The sequence below is a fragment of the Vidua macroura genome, chromosome 3, assembly GCF_024509145.1.
Source record: "Vidua macroura isolate BioBank_ID:100142 chromosome 3, ASM2450914v1, whole genome shotgun sequence".
NCBI classification, from domain to species: domain Eukaryota; kingdom Metazoa; phylum Chordata; class Aves; order Passeriformes; family Viduidae; genus Vidua; species Vidua macroura.
The window spans coordinates 35,016,304-35,039,871 of NC_071573.1; the positions used below are offsets into that span (position 1 = coordinate 35,016,304).

The following is a 23,568-nucleotide window of genomic DNA, read 5'->3' on the forward strand; positions in this document are numbered from 1 at the left end:
CCTTACCCCCAGCTCTGGAGACTACCTGGCTATCTCTGAAGGCTGAATCCCCCTTGCTACCCCCAACTACCAGACATAACAACTCTTACCAGCCTCCTTGAAGGAAGCACACAGTACAGGGACAGCCAGGCTGCAGTGCTGGGACCACTACTAACACAGCCAGCAGGAGCAGGGCTTTACATTCAATCGTGTTTGCCACTTGCAGCTGGTTTCACAGGCAGCCCCTGGGCTACAGCACCTGAGGGGTATTTTGGGTGATGCAGTTTAACTGGATGCAGGTGGTACACGGGTTAAATAGGCCCCCACCTGGAAACAGTCAAGTTAATGACCAACCCCCAAATTACTGCAAGTGAAAGAATAGCAGGCTGCCTAGGTGTCATGACCCTCCCCATCACAGCTGAGCTGAATTTATTTATCTGAAGCTATTCAGAGAGAGAAAATCTGCCACTTCTCTCCATGAAATTTCACTGAAGTGGAATCTATCACCCTGGCAGGGAACGACATTTTAAACTACTTTAACTCAGTATCAATGTTCAAATTGATTAGCCTATTTCATCTCAATGGAAATTCTCACCTCATTACATTAGCGGCCAAACTTCAAATAATTTTTGAATCAAATACAGCTTAAACAGTATTTCAAAACACTTAGCTGACAAAATTCATCACTTAATTTCAAATTACTGCCTGCATTTTATGCTAAATTGTCAGTGGATGAAATACGTATCAGTGTGGGGAGCTGAGCCTGGCAGCTGAGGTTTCCTACTCGGCAGTTTCACAGAAGCCCATTTTTCTGTCTGAATTGATGGATGTGTCACTGCTGGCTGGGCAGGGAGTACAGACTCAGACAGAGGCTCTGGACAGTATTTTCTGTCCTTCCAAAACCTGCGTTTTCCCCTCAGGGGACAGGCAGGTTTGATCTTCTCAGGGGCAAGCCCTCCATTCCCAGTGGTTTCTTTAGCAGGTAGGGCAAGGTTTTCCAGTCAGGCTCTACATGAGCTTAAGATGCTTCACCATCCAGTTCTCTCCATATCTGGTCTGTCATTTGCTTCTCCTTACAGGCTAAAAACCACTGTAGTAGGCAACAGTGTAAAATTCCAGCTCACAGCACTGTTTTCACTAACTGTGTTTTAGAGGACATTTTTAATTAAAAGAAAAATCATCATAAAAATCCTGTCCAGCATGCTCTGAAAACACTTCTGCTTCCAGGTTCATCCAGCACTTGAGCCAGGCTTAGAGAGCTGCTCTCAGTACACAACTTGTCTTTTAAAACATTATGGATCATAAAGGACCAGGAGCTACCTTCACAGGCTGTGGCATCAGCATGGGAATTCTGAATACGCATCATGAGTCTGCTCAAACCCTGCTTTAAACACCTAAAGATTCACTGACCTCTGTCTCAGTTGCTGCTACACTGTGCTCGGATTGCTGCATTTCCAGGTTGTGCTGCTGCACTTCACTGGGGCAGTTCTCTAGTGCTGCACAATGCTTCTATCACTTATATAAAATTAAAAAAAAAAAAAAAAAGACTTCTTTGACTATATAAGCTGTGATAGAAATATATTTACACTATGCACATTTTTACAGGAAATACAACTTGCTAAAAATCTGCAATTAATAACACCACCACCCTGCAATTCACTGCAGTCAAAACTAAAGGATTTGAATTTTTAAGGTTTTTATTAGAGAAGTTGAAAGTTTCATCTCAGGACTGACAATAACATAATTATCTCTCTTCATTTATTTTGTTTATAGGAATATGTAGAATTTGTTTGTACAAGCATATACAACAAAGTAATTGGTGCTTAGTACATTGAAATCAGAAATCTGATTTGTTCTAAACTACCAGTTTTCCATGCAGTCATCTTTGAATTGGCAGCATGGACAAATTCCAAGCCGAATGCTTACATGCATTGTTTTGCAATATAACTACAGCAAGCCCTGGAAACATGCAAATTAACACATTAGCAAATTGTTTTTATATCTAATGGACATAAAAAGGTTATTCCTGATATGAAATTCTGAAAATCTGCATAAATACTTCTGTGTAAAATTAAATTAGTTATGTACTTCTCTTTTACTACAAGTATCAAGAATGCCCACGTAATTAATATACACACATATATATAGAGACCTTGTAATGCTAAAAGTCTTTGTAATTAATCAAACAATATTCTGTGCCATACATTTACTCAGTATTTACCAGCTAGTAGCATGACTGTGGTCATATAGTAGGCATGACAGCCTTAGTAGCATTTGTATCACATGCAAACATACTCTTAGCATTTCTGTTTACTAATTTTATCACGTAGCAACATGTATCTGATTTTCTACAATGTTGTGTTTCCCAAGTGTATAAATACTTTTTACATTTTCACAGTACAAACTCTTTGCCAAAAGCCTTTTAAACAATCTTTTAAGTTACAATGAACTGTAGTATCCGGGATCTGCAACAACAGGATCAAAATGCAATTTCTTTACAAGCAATGTAGGATGTAAACTTTTTCTTAAAGTGCCTAATACGTAATTCCTTAGAGCACTAATCAGTTTTGGCACAAATACACTGTATTTCCCTCAGATTATCCACTGCAGTGACTTCTACAGGATACTGGCTCCCCTCAGAATTGATAGAGTTGATATGGCACTTGTGAATGACATCGTTAGGCTGCAGAAATACCCTGTCAAGTTACTGCTGCAGCTGATGAATTTGGCCGATGACTTTGTACATGCTGTACTTTTGAATATACGCAGTTACCTTTCAACTGCCTGTTGTCTGCTGCCTCAAAAAAACCCATTTAAATATAATTTTAAATCACCCAAACTCAGCTCCTTACTATCCTAATTATTACTTGGCATAAGGTCCCGTTCAGTGGGCTCAGGGAACATCAGGTGCAGAGCATCTGACAAGGCGTGGCCTGGCGGGGTCTGGCAGCACGGGGTTTCTGCACAGCATATCACACATGAGAACACAAATGGGAAATTACATGACTCCAACCACAGCTTTGTTGCCATCTGAGATGATGTTAAAGGTATCTCCTGTATTTTGAGGCTCTGATCATGTGATTCTGACACAGGCAAGTTGCCTGGTGAGACACAGAAAGGAAAACAGGACAGGGTTTAAAAAGCTCTCTTCATCTTCGGGTCGGGGTTTTTCTGAACAAAGGCAATTCTTATGGAAATCCAACAAAGGAAATTCAGTACCCAATGTTAAAAAAGAAACAATGCAAACCTTAAGACTTGGTGGTCCATAGCTACCCTTGATATATTAAGAACAAAAAAACCCCAAAAGAAACCCCTGTCACAACCAAACCAAACCAAAAGCCCACTCTTCAACCTCAGCATTGTTATTTTGAATTTTGCTCTCATTTTAAGGATGCTGTGCTCTCCAACTTCAATTTGCTTGTTGAGGCTTTAAACCACTGTTGCTGGCCTGCGATCCATCTCTGCTTCCAGCTTCACCATCTGCTGCATCTCCTTTGCCTGCAATCCAAAATAACTGCGTGAAGCATTGCATTAGACCTTTTGCTCCCAATGAAGCACGTTTCACATGAGAGTGTCTGAGTGAGGCACACTGAGGAGATAGGTAACAACATTATTTTTACACCATTTGTCCCCCCACCCCATGTCTCTCTGTTTTCAAAATTGGATGTAATCCTTATATCTACAAATTCTTAGGAAATATTTTTTTATTCTATTCTGGGAGTCATGGGTTGACTTTCTAAAGAAGTGTATGATAAAATGCAGAAGCCCCAGTTTCGGGCAAGAAGTTAGGCAGATGCCAATTTACTGTTTCTCCAGATAGGAAATGTCCAGGAATGCATTCTTACTGCTGTTGTGAGAGTACTGCAATGTGTTAATGCCTGAAATTCATCCATGATCTGGGCTTGTTGCTTTCATAAAGACAAGGAATGACAAAATTCCATCAGTGTAACATCTCCCTTGCAGTAGGTAAGATTTTTAAAGTAGTATTTTTTAAAAATAGTGTATTTAAAAAAAAAAAAAATTGTCTGACCTGGAGATCCTTATGATTACAGAGGGGGTATTTTTCACCTCAAGATTAGAACACTGCTATGTGCTCCATGAGATTACACATCCTGAATCCACCTGAAACTGTATCCAAATGCACTATCCAGCAATGCAAAATCCAGCAATGAATACATGCCAGACTTCACTATAAACTGTGTCTGCCTCGGGCTCTGCAAGCAGAGTTAAAGCTCTGTGTGTAAATGGTGACTGGCCTGGGAATCCCCTCTCAGAGGGCACATTTTAAATTCCTCTCCTCTCTCTCTCAGACGCACACACAGCCACACGCTCTTCTCCTGTTACTGTGTTTGAAACTCTGCAGTTTAAAGGAACTGAGAGTTAGCATCTCCATTTTCCCTGGAGGTTCTCAATCTGGGAAATTATTTAAATCCATGCCCCAAGGACCCTGAATAAATTGACCCAGAGGGCAATCTAACCCATCTATACAATCAAACTCGGGAGCATTAGGACAAGTTTTAGGAAGAGACAATCCAAGCCGCTATTTTCTTTGGTGTAATTGCTGTATTATCCATCATTCAGGGAATAATGGTTAGGGGACTTTATTTATATAAACTATGTTCCCCAAGAAGTTGTAAAAGTTGCTTAGACAGGGAACTTTGCTATACAAGCTGCTACTTAAGGAGTCACCTATTCTGCATGTGACACATATTTGCATAGGTGAAAATGGGCAGGTGTAGGTCCAAAGTAATGAAGGTGCACCTCTATTCCTTTTCAAGATAAATGTGGATTTATGCAGATGTGACATACCTGCCTTCTTGAAAAATCTAGCCCTGCACTTGCTTAATCATCCTTATCATCTTCTTGGGGAAAAAAGTAATTAGGATAACAGCAAAGCAACCGTCATAAATATGATTAAAAATTAATTGACATTCTCCATTTAAATGACTTAAAAAGCTTGAAAGTAATGAAGAAATAATTTTAACATGAAAATATGGAAACATAATAAATAAATCAATATGGACAACCTCTTCTGAAATGTTGGCTGGATTTCACCTGTGTGTGAAATGAAACATCCAAATAGAACAAAACCGGTGGTTTTTTCTTAGTGACTCACACATTTCACGTTTCAGGCTTGTGACTTGACTACAGGCATAGAGTGTCCTATAAATATTCTGCGTCCCAGTGTACCGTGTACAGAATTCTTTTAGAGAACCTGGCTTCAAAGACCACATTAGCATCTAGCAGAGGAGCAAAATCTCATTTGTGCCGTCCTGAGGCTGGGTCAAAGAGCATTCCGATGGGAACACAACAGCACAACAGGACAAGCCTCTGGAACCTAAAGTGGATCCATGGAGTCAGGGGCAGCCAAGGGACTCTGCTTTCAGGGTGCTCTCTACTGAGATCTCACACAAGCTAGGAAACACATACAGTAAAAAAAAAAATCTTTTTTCCCCCCTAGCCTAATGAGAGTTTTTTTCATTACTATGTGTCCATAAATAAATGTTGTTACAGTGGGTGCTGTCAGTAGTGCAAGATGTTATCAGTTTAAGGGAGTAATTCAGATCAGGCAGTGCTGCACACGCGGATGTTCCAGCCCAGTGCAGCTCTTTCCCTTGGAAAGACAGGGGTTAATAGGGATTTCTTGGAGTAATGATTATTTAGGAAGCCACAGAAGCACAGCCACATCATAAAGTGTAATTGCCAGAGCTTGTAAACACGTTGGAATTTGAGGTGAATTTTAAAGTGCTCTTCCACAGACACTAGGAAGCTATTTCCAGCCATCTATTCTATATTTGGCTATTCTTAGCATGGAATTACTTATTTTATTACTGTATGGATACCCTTTGTCTGACTATCAGCATTAGCAGTTAATCATATGTGTGTTAACTTAGATCAATAGACACACTCACAGACACAATTTGGAACTCTAAGCAGATCTTCCAGTAACAGCAGCTAATGTACAAGTTAATCTCTAAATATTTCCTCTGCGCATCACTGTTCATATTCATCTGAATTTCAGATGCTAAAGCACAAAATACTGCTAATATTGTGTCAGGCTCAAATATCTGTGTGTAAACAAGATTAACACTGTGCTCACTGTGTCAGTGGCACTTCCCAATGGTTGCATTTACAAGGAGGGCTCCAATGATAATGATTTAATTTAGAAGGAAAGCACACTGAAATAATAGTTTGCTTATTATACGTCCATCCTACCTTGTGTTTGAGACACTGCATGACAGGATTTCAAAAGCTGTTTGTACAAAAATAAAAATGTCAAAATCGAGTAATACAACAAGAAGCAAATTAAATGAATGAAAACTGAAGTGAGATTGAAAACTTAATGCAAGAAAAACATACACAAAACAAAACAAATTTAAATTTATAACAGTTTGTACTGAAGGCTGTTTCCACCCATAATTCTACTTTTCTCCATTGTATATTTGTATGAACATCTTCTTGCCTTGTTTGATCAGGAAAAAAAAAAAGGGGTTTCAAAATCCTCATTAAAAACACCACCTGAATCCAACTAACTTCCATACATCAGTGTCTGTAAAAGTGATACCAGAGCCAGCTGGGGGTTGCACTGGTGCACTTTTGGGGCTACAAGGAAATGGTCCAAACAGCACGTATGGAAAGATAGGCTCTGATGGATCAAATTAGAATGAGTTAAAAAGCTGTTAAGGACAACTCCTGTGGTGAAGACCACCATATGCCCACACAGGAGTGATAAGCAGCACACGGAACAGCTTATTCCATTCAATAACTGATGATTTATCTGACTTAAATGGCAAATGAGCAAGCTCATGTAGGCTGCTGCCATCCCTCAGCTGCAGAGCTGTAAGCCCAGGTGAGGATGTAACTAATTGCTCAAAGAGATGACCCTTCAGTGACTCACACTTGTCCCAGCTCCCTTATACAGATCGTGGTTATCACATTATACTCAAAAGCACAACCAGAATAATTCTCTCCTCTCCTCATGTATTTTAAAAAATGGATCCAAAGCTCTCTGAAGCCAGTGGAAAGAAAGAACTGATAACACCATAGCTCTGGATCAAGCCCATCATTTTTTTGGCCGCTATCACAGTGACACTACAAATCTGCTATGGCCCAAATTCCTTCACCAGGTCCTGCCTCCCCCAGCTCCTGCCTCCCTGCCTTTAGATACTGCTCAGGAGCAGACTGACTGCCAGATCCATTCATGCTGGTCTACAACAACCCTGTGAGGGATTGGAATAGGACATGTGGTTGTTACGCAGGAGGAGGTGGAGCAATCAGCAGAGCCGTGGTGGCTGGGCCTCAGTGGTGCTGCCACCTGAGATCTTAGAGTGCTGTCACCCCCTGCAAGTTACCCAGGCTGCAGCTTTGGGGCTCTCTCCTGCCAGTGGAAATACTTGATTTGCCTATACAATTCCCTTCCCTATCTCTCTGCAAGATGGCTTTCATTTGTATTATAGTGTCTTCCAGAGAGTTCAAGTTCTGAACATTTACCAAACAAAGAAGTGAGTACACAGCCCTTAACAGTAGTGGGCATTAAATGCTCCCCTTCTCTCTCACCTTACTGAACTGCTGGGTATATTCCCCTTGCAGTTTACATTTTTAAGTGCAGTACTGCAAGTCCATGCAATTATTCCAGCTCTTCTGGCTCAACCTTTCAGCAAGGGAACTGCTCAGAACATAGTCTTTCTTCCACCAGAAAGAAGATTAGAATTTTCCTTTCCTTGCCAAGTAGTTTTTCAATTAAAAAAAAAAAAGGAGCTTATAAACTAGCAGAAAATAATAAGGTATTTTAATTAGGAAAGGGTGTACTAGTACAGATAAAACTCCCCATGCTACTGTACATCTCTAGAATTTAGTCCAAACTCACAGTCTCTCAGAGCTCAGAGATGCTCTGGGCACATTTCACCTCTAATTTTTCAATCAGTACTAGAAATGTAAGCTCCAAAATTAAGTAAACTGACTTGCTTAAGTTACTTTTGGGGAGTAATTAGAATGGATATGCTGGGTCCTCGTTGACTGTCATATCTGGCTAACGAGTATCAGTGTGGCTGAACAGCTGAAAGGGCACTCTGACTGAGCAGTTCAGCTCCCACAGGCTCAACTGAAACAAACCTGGTGCTGCATCATCATTTAAGTCACCTCTTCATTTTGATTCCCAAAGGAGGTAGTGACCATGAAAAAGTCACCATTTTGGTAAAGACTTACATTCAGAAGGATTCTACTCAGCCTGAATCTGGTTACTGCTTTCTCTAGCTTGCTTTTCTCCTAAGCTTTTAAAAAAGATACCTGCTCATTCTGCTTCTCCAAGACTTCTAAGTGCTCAAGTTGAACTTTTTTCAACTGATCCATTTCCTTTGACTGCTTCATTGCCAGCTGTGATTGAGAGAAAATAATGGGAGTGGGAGAATATAACACATTTTTAACAAGTAAAATAAAAACCTGCTTAAAAGATACACACATGTACACTGTCTTGCACATTTAGGTGGCATAAAACATCACAGTAAGCCCAATCTTAATAAAATCTTATTATACTACTAATTAATAGATATAATTAAAAGATACATATTATACATATTGCACATAATACATAGACTGGGCAAACACACAGGAATAAACAGTAATTCTGTTCATTCAAAATAGCTTCATCTTGTATAGATGTCAGGTCTTTTATTCTACAAGTATGTGCAACAAAGCAAAAACAAAAATCTACAAGAGCTGGATTCTCAACACAGAATGAGAATCTTTTTATTCTCTCAACAGAGGAATGAAAATAAAAACATCCAGAAGTAGTGCCCAGTGACTTTCAAGGTTATAGTTACCCTTTTTCTCTCTTCCAGGAACTTTTTTGTGTTGCTGCTGTTCAGCTCTCTGACTCGCCTGAAAAAATGAGAATGTTCACCATGAAGACTCATTGGAAAAAAAGAAACCCAAAAGCTGCAACAGAGAGAATCACAAACTCTTCAGGTGTATTTTGTTTTCTGATTATCTGTACCAGGTGGGACTAGTGACAAATTGTACACTCCTCTGGCTACAGAACTTTACATTTAGAGATTTCCAAGTATATTGGCAGTATGAATGAAGGCTTGACTGCTGTGAATGAAGTTTGCTTTTTCTTTACTCAAGAGCGGTGGACAAAACTTCAAAACAAATGGTTTAATTAATTTGTACATCCCTTGCTGCACTCTGCTGTCAGTTTTGGTATATAAAAAAGTGCTGTGTGTCTTAAGAGCGGTAATGGAAAAAAAATCATCCGATGATCATAAGCGAAGTTACACTTATCAATACTGCAAGCTTCTTAAAGCTGCTATTTATGCAAAAATATAAATATACTATTAATAGTTACATAAAATAACTCAAGTGTCTCTTCCTAAGATTTCTGCCATGACAGAGAACAAAAATAGTTCAAACAGTTGAATCAGCCCATAAACTAGAACTGCTTTCAGATCTGGGAACAGATTTACCTTGGAATCATTAGTGAGGTCTGACACAACAAAGCAAACGGTTACCGAGGGTTCTGACAGCTCATCCTCCTGATGAGCTGGGGGTGTGCAGCACTCAAGGGACTTGGTTCAGGCTTTGACACCAAAATAGCCCAGTACAAAGGAGGGGATGTAAAAAAGGAAAGAACAAGCCAGATGGCAAGGCCAAAGTGGAGGGGAAACCCTGAAGGTTTGTAAGATATCATTGTGTAGATTCTGCTTTTACTCCCTTCTCAGTCAGGCCCTCATTTCACTGAAAAAGCAAAAAAATATAATGCTCTTGAAGTACAATAATTAAAATTTAATAGTGTGATCGGATCTCCTCTAGTCAGTCAAAGATGACCAGGGCATTAGAGTTATTAAAAGGATAAATATAAAAAAAATCACTTTTTTTTCCTAAAACGGTCATCTAAAAATTAATCCAGCACAATCTTTAGACCTTAGTTTCCATCCATAAAAGCATGGTTTTAATGGGATTAATCCACAGCTTCCCCTGTCAGCCTTTGTCAGCCTTCTTCCCTTGTCAGGAAGGGATACTCACCTCTCCCTTTCAGCTTTGTTTTTGATAGATTTGTCTTGGCTAATGGCTTTGCTGTTCTCCATGGATATTTTAGCCTGGTTGGCACGCATCTCCTTGCTTTCCCTGGGCAAAACCAAACACAGTCATTAATGCCTGAGGTGCAACTGTTGTGGAAGTTGGGTTCCTCTACACTGTGGTTACTTTTTCCTTGAAGTATTAAGGAAGAGGAAGGAACAAACAACAGTAAAATTCCCTTCCTTTGGGTAGAATTTACAGTTTGAGGAGTCATTCAGAAATCTCTATTTATTCCAGAGAATATAATTGGAAAGATGAGTTCAAAGTCTTTTTACACTTTGAATCTTGTAAAAGGGTATAAAATACTCTCTTTTCTCCCTATTATACGAGTTGTCTTACTACAAGCTACTATCAAAAATTCAATTTGTTTTTTACAATTGCCTAAAAATTTACAAATCCTGCACTCAGAAGGTAACAGCAGTATCACTAGTAATAATATTTGCTAGTTGTGGTATGAGCTGACACACTTCCTTTTAAAACTTCTACTTTGGGCCTCTGGGCCTGAAAAGAGTGGTTTAGGCTATGGTCAGGCTTGTGTTTGGTTTCTCCTATTGCCTCAGTAAACCTTTCAGCCTTTCCTGTGAAAAGAGAGAGCTTTTTAAAAAAAATTTATTAAAGAACTGTGATGCCTTTTTTTTTTCCCTTTTCCCTCCAAGAGTTCATAAGGTTAAACATCTCCTGAATATAGATTTAAAAGCAGTGGTATCACAGCAAAAATTAGTCTGAGTTCTAAAAAAAAATGATGTGTTTAAAACATATTTCACTCCAACAATCCTTTCTTCAAATAAAAGCTATTATTTTCTACACTGAAATTGAAGTGATTTTCAAACACACTGTCTTAAGAGGAGTGCTGAAATAATTTATTTTTATTACTGTGCTGAAGGATATGAAAAAAGTCAGTGTAGGTGTTCAAACTGACTTAGCCTGTTTGCATCAGATACAACTTTAGAGTGAAAGAGGTTAAGAGGATTAGAGGACTACTGTGCATCACTGATGATTTAGAAATGAGGCATTGGCCATGGAGGTGGCAGAAAGGGCCAACACATCACGTTGTCTCCAGCAAAAACACTCTCCCTCCCACAAGCAGTGGTGATTCCTGGAACTGGAAGAAGTGGATAGGCCAGGATGGTAAATAAAAGAAAAATAAATAAGTATTCTGAAAAATGTGGCACTACAAGATTTAGCTGCTGATTCTCTACTGAGTCATAGTGACTGCACTTCTGAAATTTATGCAAACATGTCTATTGAAGGAATACTTAACTTTCAGCATGTAAATTGGAATTTATATATATATTGGTTTTTATATATATATTTAGATGACATCAAAGTGCATTAACATGTCATTTTCTGACACCAGTATTGTTTGAATAAAGAGAAATCTCTTCTTCTATTAAAAAAAACCCACCACACGATTTTTCTCTCTCTCAGGTTATTTTATCTGAGTACATAATGCTTGTGAATAACAGCCTCATGTCCCCAGTTTCTGAACTGCTGCAGGATCACCACATCCAGATCAGCCAAGGGAACTCAGTCTGGGGAGGCAGGGAGCTCAGTGCTCCTGGAGCTCAATAAGCTTCAGGTTTTTAGCAGTATCTGCTGCCTTCTGCTTTGTTTTTAAATGAGCCAAAAGCACAGACAGAAATTGCTTTTTGTGCTACCCATGGAGGGAAAGCACCTTTCCTACAGCAGGCAACTGCATCATTTGAAATTATTGATCTCTGCTACAGCCCTGTGCCCTCTGCTGTGATATCCAACTCATTACCCAGCTCAGAGAGAGGGAAGTGCTGAGCACAGCCTGCTGAGAGCCTGCTCCACTCCCATGCTGCCCTCACACAGATCCCCTTTTTCCTGTGGATAGACCTGAATTGTCTCCTAGCCTCTAGAGATAAAGGCATGTCTTCCTACGCACAATATATTACATTAAAAAGTTTACAAATTATGAAGTGTGATGCCTCTTTGGGGCATTATTATTCACATTTCAATATTTCACAGTCCAAATTCTTCTGAAATATTCATAGATTCAGACACAGTCTTAAATTTGTTTTTAACAGCAAAGTCTTCTGTCTGCACATAATTCCCAAAAAAGCAGAAACACACTAAATTGCAATGAATGAAGCAGAAAGAATATTGAAGGTTGTTACTCCTGGGACAGCTGAGCAAAGAGGCTTCTTGGTATTTATCAGGATGTAAATTTTCAGATGTGGTTCTTTGTAGCTTTAAACACAGAGCAATATATGGACTGAACACAAATGATTTCTAATATGAAAGCAAAATCCATTGCTAAGAATATAAGAATCATATACAAGAAATGATAGAGGGATGTTTAAACAACATACAGATACAGAAATTCTAAACCCAAAGACTAAAACTATGAGAAAAAAGCTTTTTAAAAAATTTAAGCTTTGCCTTAGTGTATATATACTGCTAGGCTGAAATGACAGCCTCTAGCAAAGTTAAGAGAACGTGGAACTATGTATGGAAAAGAAAACAAAAAAATTACTTTTACAGGCCATATATTAGTAAAACATCTTCCAAGCATTCTGATGAATTTCAAGTAGGATGGAAAAAAAGACTCAAAAAAGGAAAGTGATATGATTTCCTGGGCTGATGCCGCCAAGTATGACTTAGAGGTACAGAACCAAGGACTGCACCTTCCTCTGGCTAATAGTTTTTGAATTATGAATTTGTATAATAATGTAACAATTTTTGGACTTCATATTTGACTAGGTATGTTTTGCAGGACAGCTTGAAGAGATGGGTTAACACAGAGATTAACATAAAGATGAGCTCAGACAAGTCTTTTGCTGGGACAATTCTCTGTTGGATGAAAAGCTTGCAGCTCTCAGCATGTGTTCTCTCTGATGCAAAGACATGCTGCTTTTTCACTCAGGAATTTAAAAAAATCATTCCAATTTCTTCTTCAAATGTGATTTATTTATTTCTTTTCCCCCATGCTTTTTGTGTGAAAGATGCTGAAGACAAATACATATGAATCTACATATGAATATATATATTTTGCGTACACACATATTTTACGTCCATATGCTTTTAGGATGATTTGGATAAGAGATCATAGGATAAAAAAATGATTCCTCTACTTACCACCATTTTTAGCATTGTGACTATAGTGTGCATTTAATTTTATTTGATATCAAATAGGTAGTATGGTCAATTACAAAAGCATTAGTGTCATGTAGTGTCTTCTGTGTGATTATAGCAAGATATTGTATGAAGATAACACACCAGTCTAATGTAGCTTATCCTGCAACCCCTTGTGACCTCACTTCTCATGAATCTTTCTTACAGCCAGCAGTGCTACAAACACAAGTCCCCAGCTGACAGCAACTCCAAAGGGTACTCCGTATTTTATACTACTCATTTTCCAGCCTCTGAATTGAAGTTCCTGGGTAAAGTCAATGCAAACTACCAATGCTTCATCACCCCTGCTGCCTTTAAGGAGGTTCAGATGATCTAAATCAGCTAAGAAGCCCATTCCTACATCTACCTGTTGGATGTTGGAGGTTAAGATTTTTCTTTTTTTTTTTTTTTTCCTTTCTTTCAGGGAATTTAGTCCCATTTGTTGCTAAGAGACAATAATGACCAGGTACCCAAGAGAAACAAAAGAAATGGCCAAGGCAGAGGAAAGGTGCAGGTGTACTCTCCTAGCTGAGGGGCCTTCTTTTGGAAGGCAGAGATAGTGGGAGATTTTGGCTGGGGGGTGAGGCTGGACTCAGCTCCTCTGGCTGGCAGGATCAAAGGGGAGATGCTGCGGTTGCTGTGGGGAGAATTCGCCACCGGTGGGAGGTTCTGTCTCCTGCTGTACTCTACCACGAGCGAGGCTGTGCTCGTAAGAGCAGCTGTTGCACTGGGACCTTATTAACACCCGACCTCACTGGAAAGGACCCTCACCATCTCAGGGAAAACCCGGGACCCCGAGTCCCTTGCCTCTCCGGGGGAGCCTCTCTGGGCCGTGTTTGGGAGCCGGGCCGCGCCGTTCCTCTGCCCCTGCTCCGGGGGTTTGCACTACACTGTAACCCCACACCCCGTGCCTGCCGGGACGCCCCGCGGTTCCTGCTGGAGCTGCAGAGTTTCTGCTACGTTTCCTGTGCACTCTGGGGCCCGCTGGCCCCTGCCTTCCCAGCTCTGCTCCGAGGTTCCCCCACAGCCCCGTCGCCGCCCAGCCTGGCTGCCATCGCTGGGTGAGGGAGACGCGGCCGAGCTCGCGCCACAGCGCCCCCTGCTGGAGGGGGAATCACCGCCCCCTCCCGTCCGGGAGCCAGCAGCGCCCCTGGCGGCCGCACCCAGAACTGCAGCAGAGGGAAAGCAGCTGGGGCCGGGAGCGGCTGGGGCTGGTGGATGGTTTGTTGGCTTGTTTGATTGTTGGTTTGTTACACACAGTAAAGAACTGCTGCTCCTTTTCCCTTTCCATTGCCTGACAACCCCGTGATTTCAGACTTATAATAATTCAGAGGAAAGGGGGTCACATTTTCCATTCCGAGAGGTTCCCACCTTCCCCAACAGACATATCTTTCACCAGGACACAACCTAAACCTTGTATGGCTGCTTCTTCTACTTCTGCCATGCATTCAGCCCAGTGCCTTTGGAGCTGTCAATGCAAAAAACTAAAGCATTACACAGAGCAGACCTAAACCAAGCGCTCATTATCAGGCAGCACTGCCCTGCTCACCTGTCATGGGAGAATTTCAGCTGCTGGGTTTGTTGTTCATGAGCATTAATGAGCAGTTTCTTCAGTAGTTCACACTGTTGGTTCAAGTGCAAGTCACGGATTTCTTGCTCCTCAGCGCTGTGTGTATTGATCATCTCAGACCACTCCTTGGTGTGCTGAGCCACAATCTCTTTGACCTGCAGGGAGGTAACACCAGCTTTGTTAGAGGCTCCCAGATAGAGCAACTCCTCCTGCTGCTGAAAGTGATGTAAAGACAAGTATAAAACAGGTTCTAAAGACCGCAGCTGAATTGTGAAAAAATGAAATTGAACGAATGAAGTTGCTTCACTGGTAGCAAAGCCACTGAGGGCACTGCTGGGTGGGTATAAAAACACCGTAAACCAATCCCTACTATTAAGACACTATTACCTAAAGTGCCCTGAGTAGAGTGGCTGAATAAATAGGCTCTTCACTGTATTACCGTTGTTTTAATACCTTCTCTAACACTGAGCTAATAATAAAACAGTTTCACACTTTTGTTGCCATGAAAAATACATGTATTGAAAGTACTGAACTTAACAATGGACAAACCTAGTGAGCAGGATTTCTCTTGAGGGCTTAAAGATAGCCTTTGATACTGAGGAGACAGTTTCACAAACACAGAGCATTTACAGAGAAATCCTATATTTAGTACAACCTGAATCTGAAGATGGGCTACATATCTTTGTTTTATAGTCATTAAGCCAGCAGGGAATCTGACAAGTATTCTTCTCTTGTTTATCTCCCAAGCCTCACAAGAATAATGAGATTAAAGTTTTGGAATGTTCCCAAGAGACAGTGTTAAGAAGCCTAAATCACCAGAGTTGCTATTATAATATATTGTGCTCATTGATTTCAAAAGGAAGCTAATAGAAAGATATGTTTTATTAACCTTTAATGATCATCTTTGGGTATTTTGACATGCTATCCTACTTTTCCATAAATGGTATATAAAATGTGCCTCCCAATAAATCCATCTTCAGGTAATAATTTCAACTACAACCAATAACACCTGGGTCATCTTCCATGAAAGGAAACTCTATCCTTTTTAACAAAAATTGCCACCATTTTGCTTAGAAAGTGAGAGAATTATGCAAACTCCAGCTAAATATCTTAGCTGGGTTTTGCAAAATGAAGAACAGATTGTCTTGCACACAGTGATGAAGGTGAAAAAAGTAGAGACTTTATCAGCCCCAGTCTCCATTCTGCCCTGGAGAGGCCCCTCTGAAGGGCCTCTTACCTAAACCTCATGTTGCCCAATAAAGAAGGAATCTAATGAAATAAAGTGAGTAATTCTGGAACAGAGCAGGATGACTACTACTACCTGAAAGCCAGATTTGCACTGAACTACAGCTAAATGGTGGTCTCATATCAAAACAGGTACAAGCAGCTGATAGAGAGCAACCTGCAGTTTTCTGCAGCAAACAACAAAAGCCTTTTGAGGCAGAAGTTGGTATGACTAACACAAGCCCAATTGATCAGGGTGCTTAAGAGTCAGTGTGCCTCCAGCAAAATGAGCCATGCTTCTTTTTGTGCATGTGGGGGCTCTAAGCCCAGAGCCTGTCAACCATGAAATGATATGAAGGATGTGGTGCAGTCTGTGGGAGTAGTGTTTTTAATAAGGTGTTCATCAGTACTGCCTTTGGAGCCTGAAAAAACATGAGGATTCAGTTTTAAAATGAGTACAAATAAATGCTTGAATGTTGTGAAGGAAGAAAAACAAACTTTTCAGATGGGGTTTTTGAGAGGCTGGGGGGCAGACACTCCAGCTCACCCATGGCACCACCTCAGGTGCTTCAGTCTGGGCCAAGCTTAGCCCACGGTCCTTGTACTGCTGATGTGAAAATGTGGGCAGGTCCAAAGCAGGATTTATCATTCTCACACTTTCTGGAAATGCCCAGGGCCTCAAGCACCAAGACACTTGAGTTAGATTGTATGAATCTCTTCTCAACAGTGATCTCATCTGGCTTACCAGCCCTCAGGGGGACCTAGGAAGGACTTAGGAGAGCTAAAAGTCATGGCTGAAGGGTTTAGGAAAACATGTTCCTTATTTATTTTCAATGCAGATTTTCCAGATGGAGTCAGCTCCATCCATGATTTGAATTCAATATGGTGCAGTTAGATCAGTCCAAAATCCTGGGTGTAATTTGGAGCACAGCAGTAAAGGGCCTGTGCCCTCAGAAAACTCCCACAGTCACAGTGTTAGAAATTGTTAGTATTTCAAAACGACAAGTGCTGTTATGTGGCCCAGGCAGAAGGAGGCCAAGTGTTCACCACCACCACAGGCATTCCAGTAAACAAAGAAGAGTTTGCTTTTATTTAAGGCCTCCTTACACTGTAGAGAAAATGCAAACTGAAATTTGCACAAAAAAAAAAGAATAATGACAATAAAAACTAATAAAAGGACATAAAAATAATACAAGACAATAAAAATAATTTTAAAATGACAATAAAAATCATAAAATAGTGAAATAAATAGTGGAAACCATGGTGGAAGTGAGTATTTTGTGACTTAATTGTAAAGAGTTTCCAAAGCAAGAACAAACACAGAGGAACAAAGACTCAAAGGCTCATTGCAAATGAATAATGTGATAATTGTTTTTAAATGGTGAATATTATAAACCACAGAGGAGCCTGAAGGCAGGAATTCTGAATCTCAGGTACACTGATACCACAGAATCATATAATATTTCATAGAATTATTGTGTCCAACTCCCAAAGACAAACCCTGCAAAGTGTGGTAATACTTAGATAAAGTATTTAATCTAAGAAGGAGGAAATAATCAGAAGAACACCCTGCCTGTGTTCGTGGACAGATGTACTGTGATATGCTGCTAATTCCAGAAGCAGCAGGCAGTCTAAGAAGCAAGTACACCTCCTTGTAAAACAAACTTTTCTGTGAAGCTTGAAATGTGAAACTTTCTTTTATTACATCTCCACCAAGGCAGAAGTCTCATTTCAGATACAGCAAGATATAACCTGATGAGAAGGATGTAAGGGATGTGCCAAACACCAGTTACAAGACTTTAAATACCCAATTTACTCAGATTCAGAAGAACTTAAAACTCATGGCCATTAAATCATCTGAAATCCAGTTCTGCTGCAGATCTGTGATACACTTCAAAGTTCAGCTGTAGTAAATTCAGAGAACATCCCTGCTTTTCTCCAATTTATTAGCAGCATAGTTGAAATAACTATTTAATTTTTACTGGGCTGTGCTCTTGTCCTACTTTCTGCTATTAAGGCAGTGTTGCTTATCCTAAAGGATAGGAAAAATAACCATTAGCTTCCTTCTCTCTTTCCTGTTCTGCAGACTGAGTAAGCCTGTCCTTTCATCTGTTCCTACACTGGGCCTAAGAGACTAATTAAAATCCAGATAAGGAACCTTCTTTTGCACAGCATATATGCAAGAAGTTTGTTTTGTCACTAAGTTCAAGCAGGAATGATCTTTGAAGTAATCTTTCCTTTTCTTTTTTCTTTTCATCCTCTGCCCGCTTGAAATTGGGACCTACTTTCCTAATGCAGGCGAGTAATTTGCATTTGCTAGGTTAATTGTGTGTGAAGTACATGCTGGGACATTCAGATTTCATTTCAATATTTTATGTCAAATTTGGGCTGGATGTTTCCTCATGACAGGAGGAGTTTTGGAGATGAAAAGGTCTGTTTGATGCTAAAGGTATCTGCAGGCACATTGTGGCACAGAGCTGTACTGGAGGACATGAGCTGTAATTAAAGATAAATTATGTTCAAATCTGATATATCAAAATTAGTGGGCCAAATGCTGAGAAATGCTGAACAACTGCTAATTAATCAAACTCCCACTATATCAGTGTAATGCATTCAACATCTCAGAATTTAATCTAATTTAATTGCACCTACCTTCATCTAAGATAAGAGTTAATTTCCCTATGGTCTTGAGCACCGCTTTCCAACCCATTGCTTGCAAACTTTTGAATGATCTCCAGGAATAATTCAAAGGCCCACACACAGCAGTTGAAACAAAAGAGGCTGGTAAATAATCTGGACAGTTTTGATGGAACCACAGTGAGCAGGACATTGAAAATCATTAGAGGAATCTTCAGAGGGGGATGACATGCAGAGGAGATCTTTGGGAATTATCCAATAATCAGAAGCTTGAAATTTCAAGTCTTATATTGAAGTCTTACATTTCAATTCTTACATTTAAGTCTCCTTTCAAAATGTCATCCTAAAACCTGACATGGGAGTGGACAAAAAAATCAATCTTTTTTTCCAGGTATGGATTAAATTAAAGGGAACCATTTTGAAAGCAGGATTTTGAAAGGAACAGGGCTCAGAAATGGAATATATTCATGGAAATGGAGAACATGAGTCACATTTATTGGATTTGGAAGACTAATGAATTTGGATGTTGCTTGTGTACAAATGACACCTAACTCCAGACTATGAGTGATAGTGAGAGAGAGATCAGAGCAAATAAATTTCTGTGTAATGTAATTTCAAATGACTTTGGAGCTTATGTCTGGATGATTGGGAGCCAGTGCTCCTTAGAGAGTTTGTTTTAATAAGAGAGGAATGAAGTTTTTTTATTTTTTGACTTAATAAATTTGCTTTTATTTAAGGAAAGGGTTCTGGACTTTTCAGGAAGAAAATAGCAAGATAAGAGAGTACTTTAGGTTTTATTCCTGGGGGTATTTGGCTACACCAATAGCTGAGAGGGCAGCAACAAGAAAGCAAACCTTGTTTAGAGAATTATGATCTTCTCTGCATGAAATAATAAAACCAGAGAATAAAGTTCAAAGAAGGCAAGATAAAAATTAACTTATTCTAGCCTCAAAGATGTGACTGTGTTTGTGTGTATTTTCTGTTCCTGTCTGATTCTTTTCACAGGTTTCAGCTTTTACTGGGATTAGTCTCCAGTACTGTCCTCCCTCCAGCTGATTTTGCACATGGATGAGCCTCCTGGTGTCCCTGCCACCCTCTAGTCTGGACAGCTTTCAAAATATGTCAGCAAGTCCTGGAGAAGCCTTCCAAAGGAAACAGCAGTGGGACAGGAGTACAGAGGAAACAGCTCTGAGCAACTCCAGGGGAGCCATGAGCTTGAGAACAGCTTTTCCAAATCAGCTGAGGTTGAGTCCCAGGGCACTTTTATTCCCCAGGACCTTGGAGAAAACAAAGCAACAAAGCAATGGGGAAAAAAAAAAAAAAAAAAAAAAAAAAAAAAAAAAAAAAAAAAAAAAAAAAACCACCAGAAATAAGAAGGCATTTGGTTCAAGAGCAATTTGGGGTCCTCATTCCCTAAGAAACTGATTACCAAGGCCAAGACAACAATGATGGAAAATGAAATAGAAACTTCTTTATGTATGTATTTTGGGAATGTATTTAGCATCCAAATTTCATATAACACATATTCTCTTTGTTTAACTAGAGCTGACACAAATGACCAGTTTCACTTCACGAGGCATGAATATGGTGCTTTCTTCAAAAATTTCAAAACAGCAGGAAATTGATGTTGCTTTAAAAATTTTTTTAAGAAACACTTTTAGACACTCAATTACTCCCATTCTTTTCAACGTGTTATTATTGGTGAAAATGATTCATATGCTTCCAGGAAAATTAAGTTCCACTTGGGTCTCAAAATCTCTCTTTCAGAAGTTGCATGTGTTAAAATTAGCTGTTTGCTTACCTTAGATTTGTGATCTGATGTTAATGTCTGAATTTTAATTTCCGTTTCTTTCTTCAATTCAACGCAATTACTTCCTCTAAAAAAAAAAAAAAAACGAAAAATTGCAAACGTGTGCCACAAGTTAAACATCTCCCCATTCAGTCAGCGCTTACTAATTAAAATGTTAATCAAAGTTGAAGTGCTGCACCATATTGAAATCAAATTATTTCTTCTGGCAATCCATTCACAACTTACAAAATATTGTTGGATTAATGATCAGTCAATTCAAACACCACATGATTAATTCTAGATTGGCCTAGCAATTATTCTGTTGCCGAGCATGTGTCAGGCATCTCCATTTATGACACTTGGTTCCTTTTCCAGGCTTATAATGCCTTGCCAAGAGAAATCAGTTTCTGCCTGAAAATTTAGAGGCCTATCCTTGCCATGATTTTTGATTCTGTTTTAAAAGTAATTTGGTTACTTACATTTAGTTTGAGGCAGAGAAAACTATGTAATTTGAATAATTACCTCCCAGGGTGATGTGGGTGTACTAAATTTGGACACCTACAGAAAGTGTGGGTGTCCCTCTGTGAGAATAAGTGAATGCAAAGGAGGGGCCTGGAATAAAACAGTATCTTGAGAGAAGTCTGTTTGGACAGTACTGTAATATTTCTGAGTTGGATCATCCACTGATGCAAAGTGATGCAGCTCTGTGTCTGGACAGGGACATGTTCATTTATCAGCAGCAGCTGGCCCTAATAACGATGGTCATTGCTTGACTGCAGTAACATTAATCCATGTTTGCTCCAGAAAAGTGGATTTATGAAATTCTTAACAAGTTTAAACCCTATTTTCATATCAAAGTACAGCTAAACTTATGGAAATTAGCAGAAAATTTTATCATCAAACAGTACCAGGAAAGCCCTTACTGAAAATAGTGTGTCTTGTTTTCCCAAGGGCCACCGGTCATTTATTTTCTACCCAGAGCATGGGAAATTTTGTAGATATTTCTAACACTGATTTGACACTTTTGAAGCAATCTAAAGTCATAGAGAGAGGTTCCGGCCACTGTTACTTCTGCCTGAAAACCCCAACAGCTGAAAGGGAAGTGTGTTTGATAACACCCTGTGATCAGGGTGTGGCTGCAATGGAATATTTGATTTGTTGAACAGTATGAAAGACATTGATTCTTAGGTGTGAATCAGACATACTCTATCCCAAAATAGCCTCCTTAGTTCAATCACTGGACTCTTCAGAGTCCCAGACATCCAAACCACCAGCTGATCCTGTCTCTGATAACGCAGTTTTCATCATGTGCCAAGGCTTTGTACCATGGGATAATGGAAAATGGGAATTGCTCCCAGCTGTGGTGGCAGAGCCCATGGCTGAACCATAGAGTCACAGCTAGGAACAAGTAGCCAGGGCCAGTGCCACCTACCAAGCTCACACACACAGACACACTTGGATTTCTGGACAGTCCCAATCAATTAGAAGGATCTTTATGTGCCCTGACTCCAGTTCAGAGTGGGAACACAACCATACCTATTCCCATATGCCTCTCTGAGATTTGTAAGCATTTCAAGTGCATGACAGAAATAGCACAGGGAGCAAAATCCTGTCCATCTGTCAGTGAATTAGCATGTAATTAAAAACTCCTACTTTGCTGAACAATATGCAGTTGGCATTTGTCACACCATGTAGCAGAAATGGACCACAAAAAAACTGCACAAGATCAGAAGAGAAAGCCGTCTTTACACCTATCAAAGGCCTTTTTATCAGGAAATAATCTGACAATTTCAATATGAATGCCTTGAAAACATGTTCTACAAGTTCTCTTAAAACTTTTACTCCTTGCAAATGCTCCAGAATGATAGCCAAGGAAATTGAGCATGTCCTGTACTCACTGAACCTAGAACTCTGGATTCATCAGATCCTTTAAATTCAATAAAATTTCTAAGTGTCAACCAATGTATTCACTTTTAAGCATGTCCTTTAATACTCTGCACAGCTGTGGTGGGTATAAGTACCTTGCAGAATGGGCTTTCAGGGCTCACCCTGAAGGAAGCCCTTAAAATATTTTGCTGTGTCATTAAAAAGTGTTTTCACAGAAAGTCTGTCAGATACTGATTCAGCTGTTAATCAGATGCATGCAGTCAGTCTTGTAAAACTGAAAGAGCCATCAGGTGACTGAGAGCTCTGGAGTCCATGGAAAGTATGGAATTGGGGTAAGGAACAGTGTCTGGCTTTGCATTGAAGCTGCTTCTGGAGTGGTCATTTCCAATTTTATTTTTAACTCATAATATGAGATTAGCATAAAGGCTTTGGTTTCCATGCATTATAAAATTAAGAAAAGATGCTGCAAGTAGCCAATGAAGTGACCTAAAACTGTGAATCAAACTATGGACTGCTTTGACACTTGTCCCCTTTTGGGGTGATCTGGAGAGCATTGTTATCCAGAACTTCCCCATATTTATTGCACAGCGACAGCCATTTCCACCCTGAACTTCCTGGCACACCTTCCTTGGCTGTTTTGTCTGGACAGGCAGAGGCACTGGCTCCTTCTCAGCCCAACAGGAACACTGAGATTCTTAAATACCAGAGCACAGGGAAACCTTTCTGCCCCCACAACAATTGTGGTGCAATGCCCAGAGCTCTCTTCTCTGCCGCTATAGGAAATAACCTGACTGTATATCAGTAACCTTCTGCTGTGTTATATTCAATGAAATTGAATCAAAGCCAGATTAAATTAATCAATCCTGCATTTGTCCCTTCTCTGCTTGGAGAAGTAGTAATTTTCTGGAACAAACTCCGTAGATTATAAGTATTTGTGTGCTTACAGTTCTCCTGTCTTGAACAAAAAAGTACAGCATGAACTCTGAGCTTTCCATAATTTAGTGAGGAGAATTCTCCTTACCTTGTTTACTTCTGACAGTCCTGCTTCTGTTCCTTTGGCAGTTTACAACATGTGCACTCAAAAACCCTCCACCATTCCAAGCAATTTATAGAAAAAGCATTCTTGAAAGAATCCAGTGCCAAACAGGCATCTATGTTCAGTATTCAGTGAGTGAGTTGCTGCCAGCTGTTGTTGCCAGATGACAACAATATGAAATTAGGATCAACTGTTAGCATAGCTGGGTATGGAACTAAAGTAAGTCCGGCTGTC

At 39.8% G+C, this 23,568-nt stretch overlaps 1 protein-coding gene across 3 annotated transcripts in view; it reads right to left on the reverse strand.

Moving 5' to 3' along the window:
* Positions 1 to 1,658: 1,658 nt before the first annotated feature.
* Positions 1,659 to 23,568, reverse strand: part of PLCB4 (phospholipase C beta 4) — a 166,336-nt gene continuing 144,426 nt past the window's right edge. For 2 of the 3 annotated variants that reach the window (XM_053972205.1, XM_053972203.1), the window contains 7 exons: positions 20,424 to 20,499; positions 14,741 to 14,916; positions 10,000 to 10,101; positions 8,799 to 8,856; positions 8,266 to 8,352; positions 6,196 to 6,232; positions 1,659 to 3,477 (listed from right to left, as the gene is read on the reverse strand). In XM_053972205.1, the coding sequence (XP_053828180.1) occupies positions 3,389 to 3,477; positions 6,196 to 6,232; positions 8,266 to 8,352; positions 8,799 to 8,856; positions 10,000 to 10,101; positions 14,741 to 14,916; positions 20,424 to 20,499 (625 nt within the window). In that variant the 3' untranslated portion in view covers positions 1,659 to 3,388. The remainder of the gene's footprint in view (positions 3,478 to 6,195; positions 6,233 to 8,265; positions 8,353 to 8,798; positions 8,857 to 9,999; positions 10,102 to 14,740; positions 14,917 to 20,423; positions 20,500 to 23,568) is intronic. The other variant, XM_053972206.1, reaches the window with a different exon arrangement.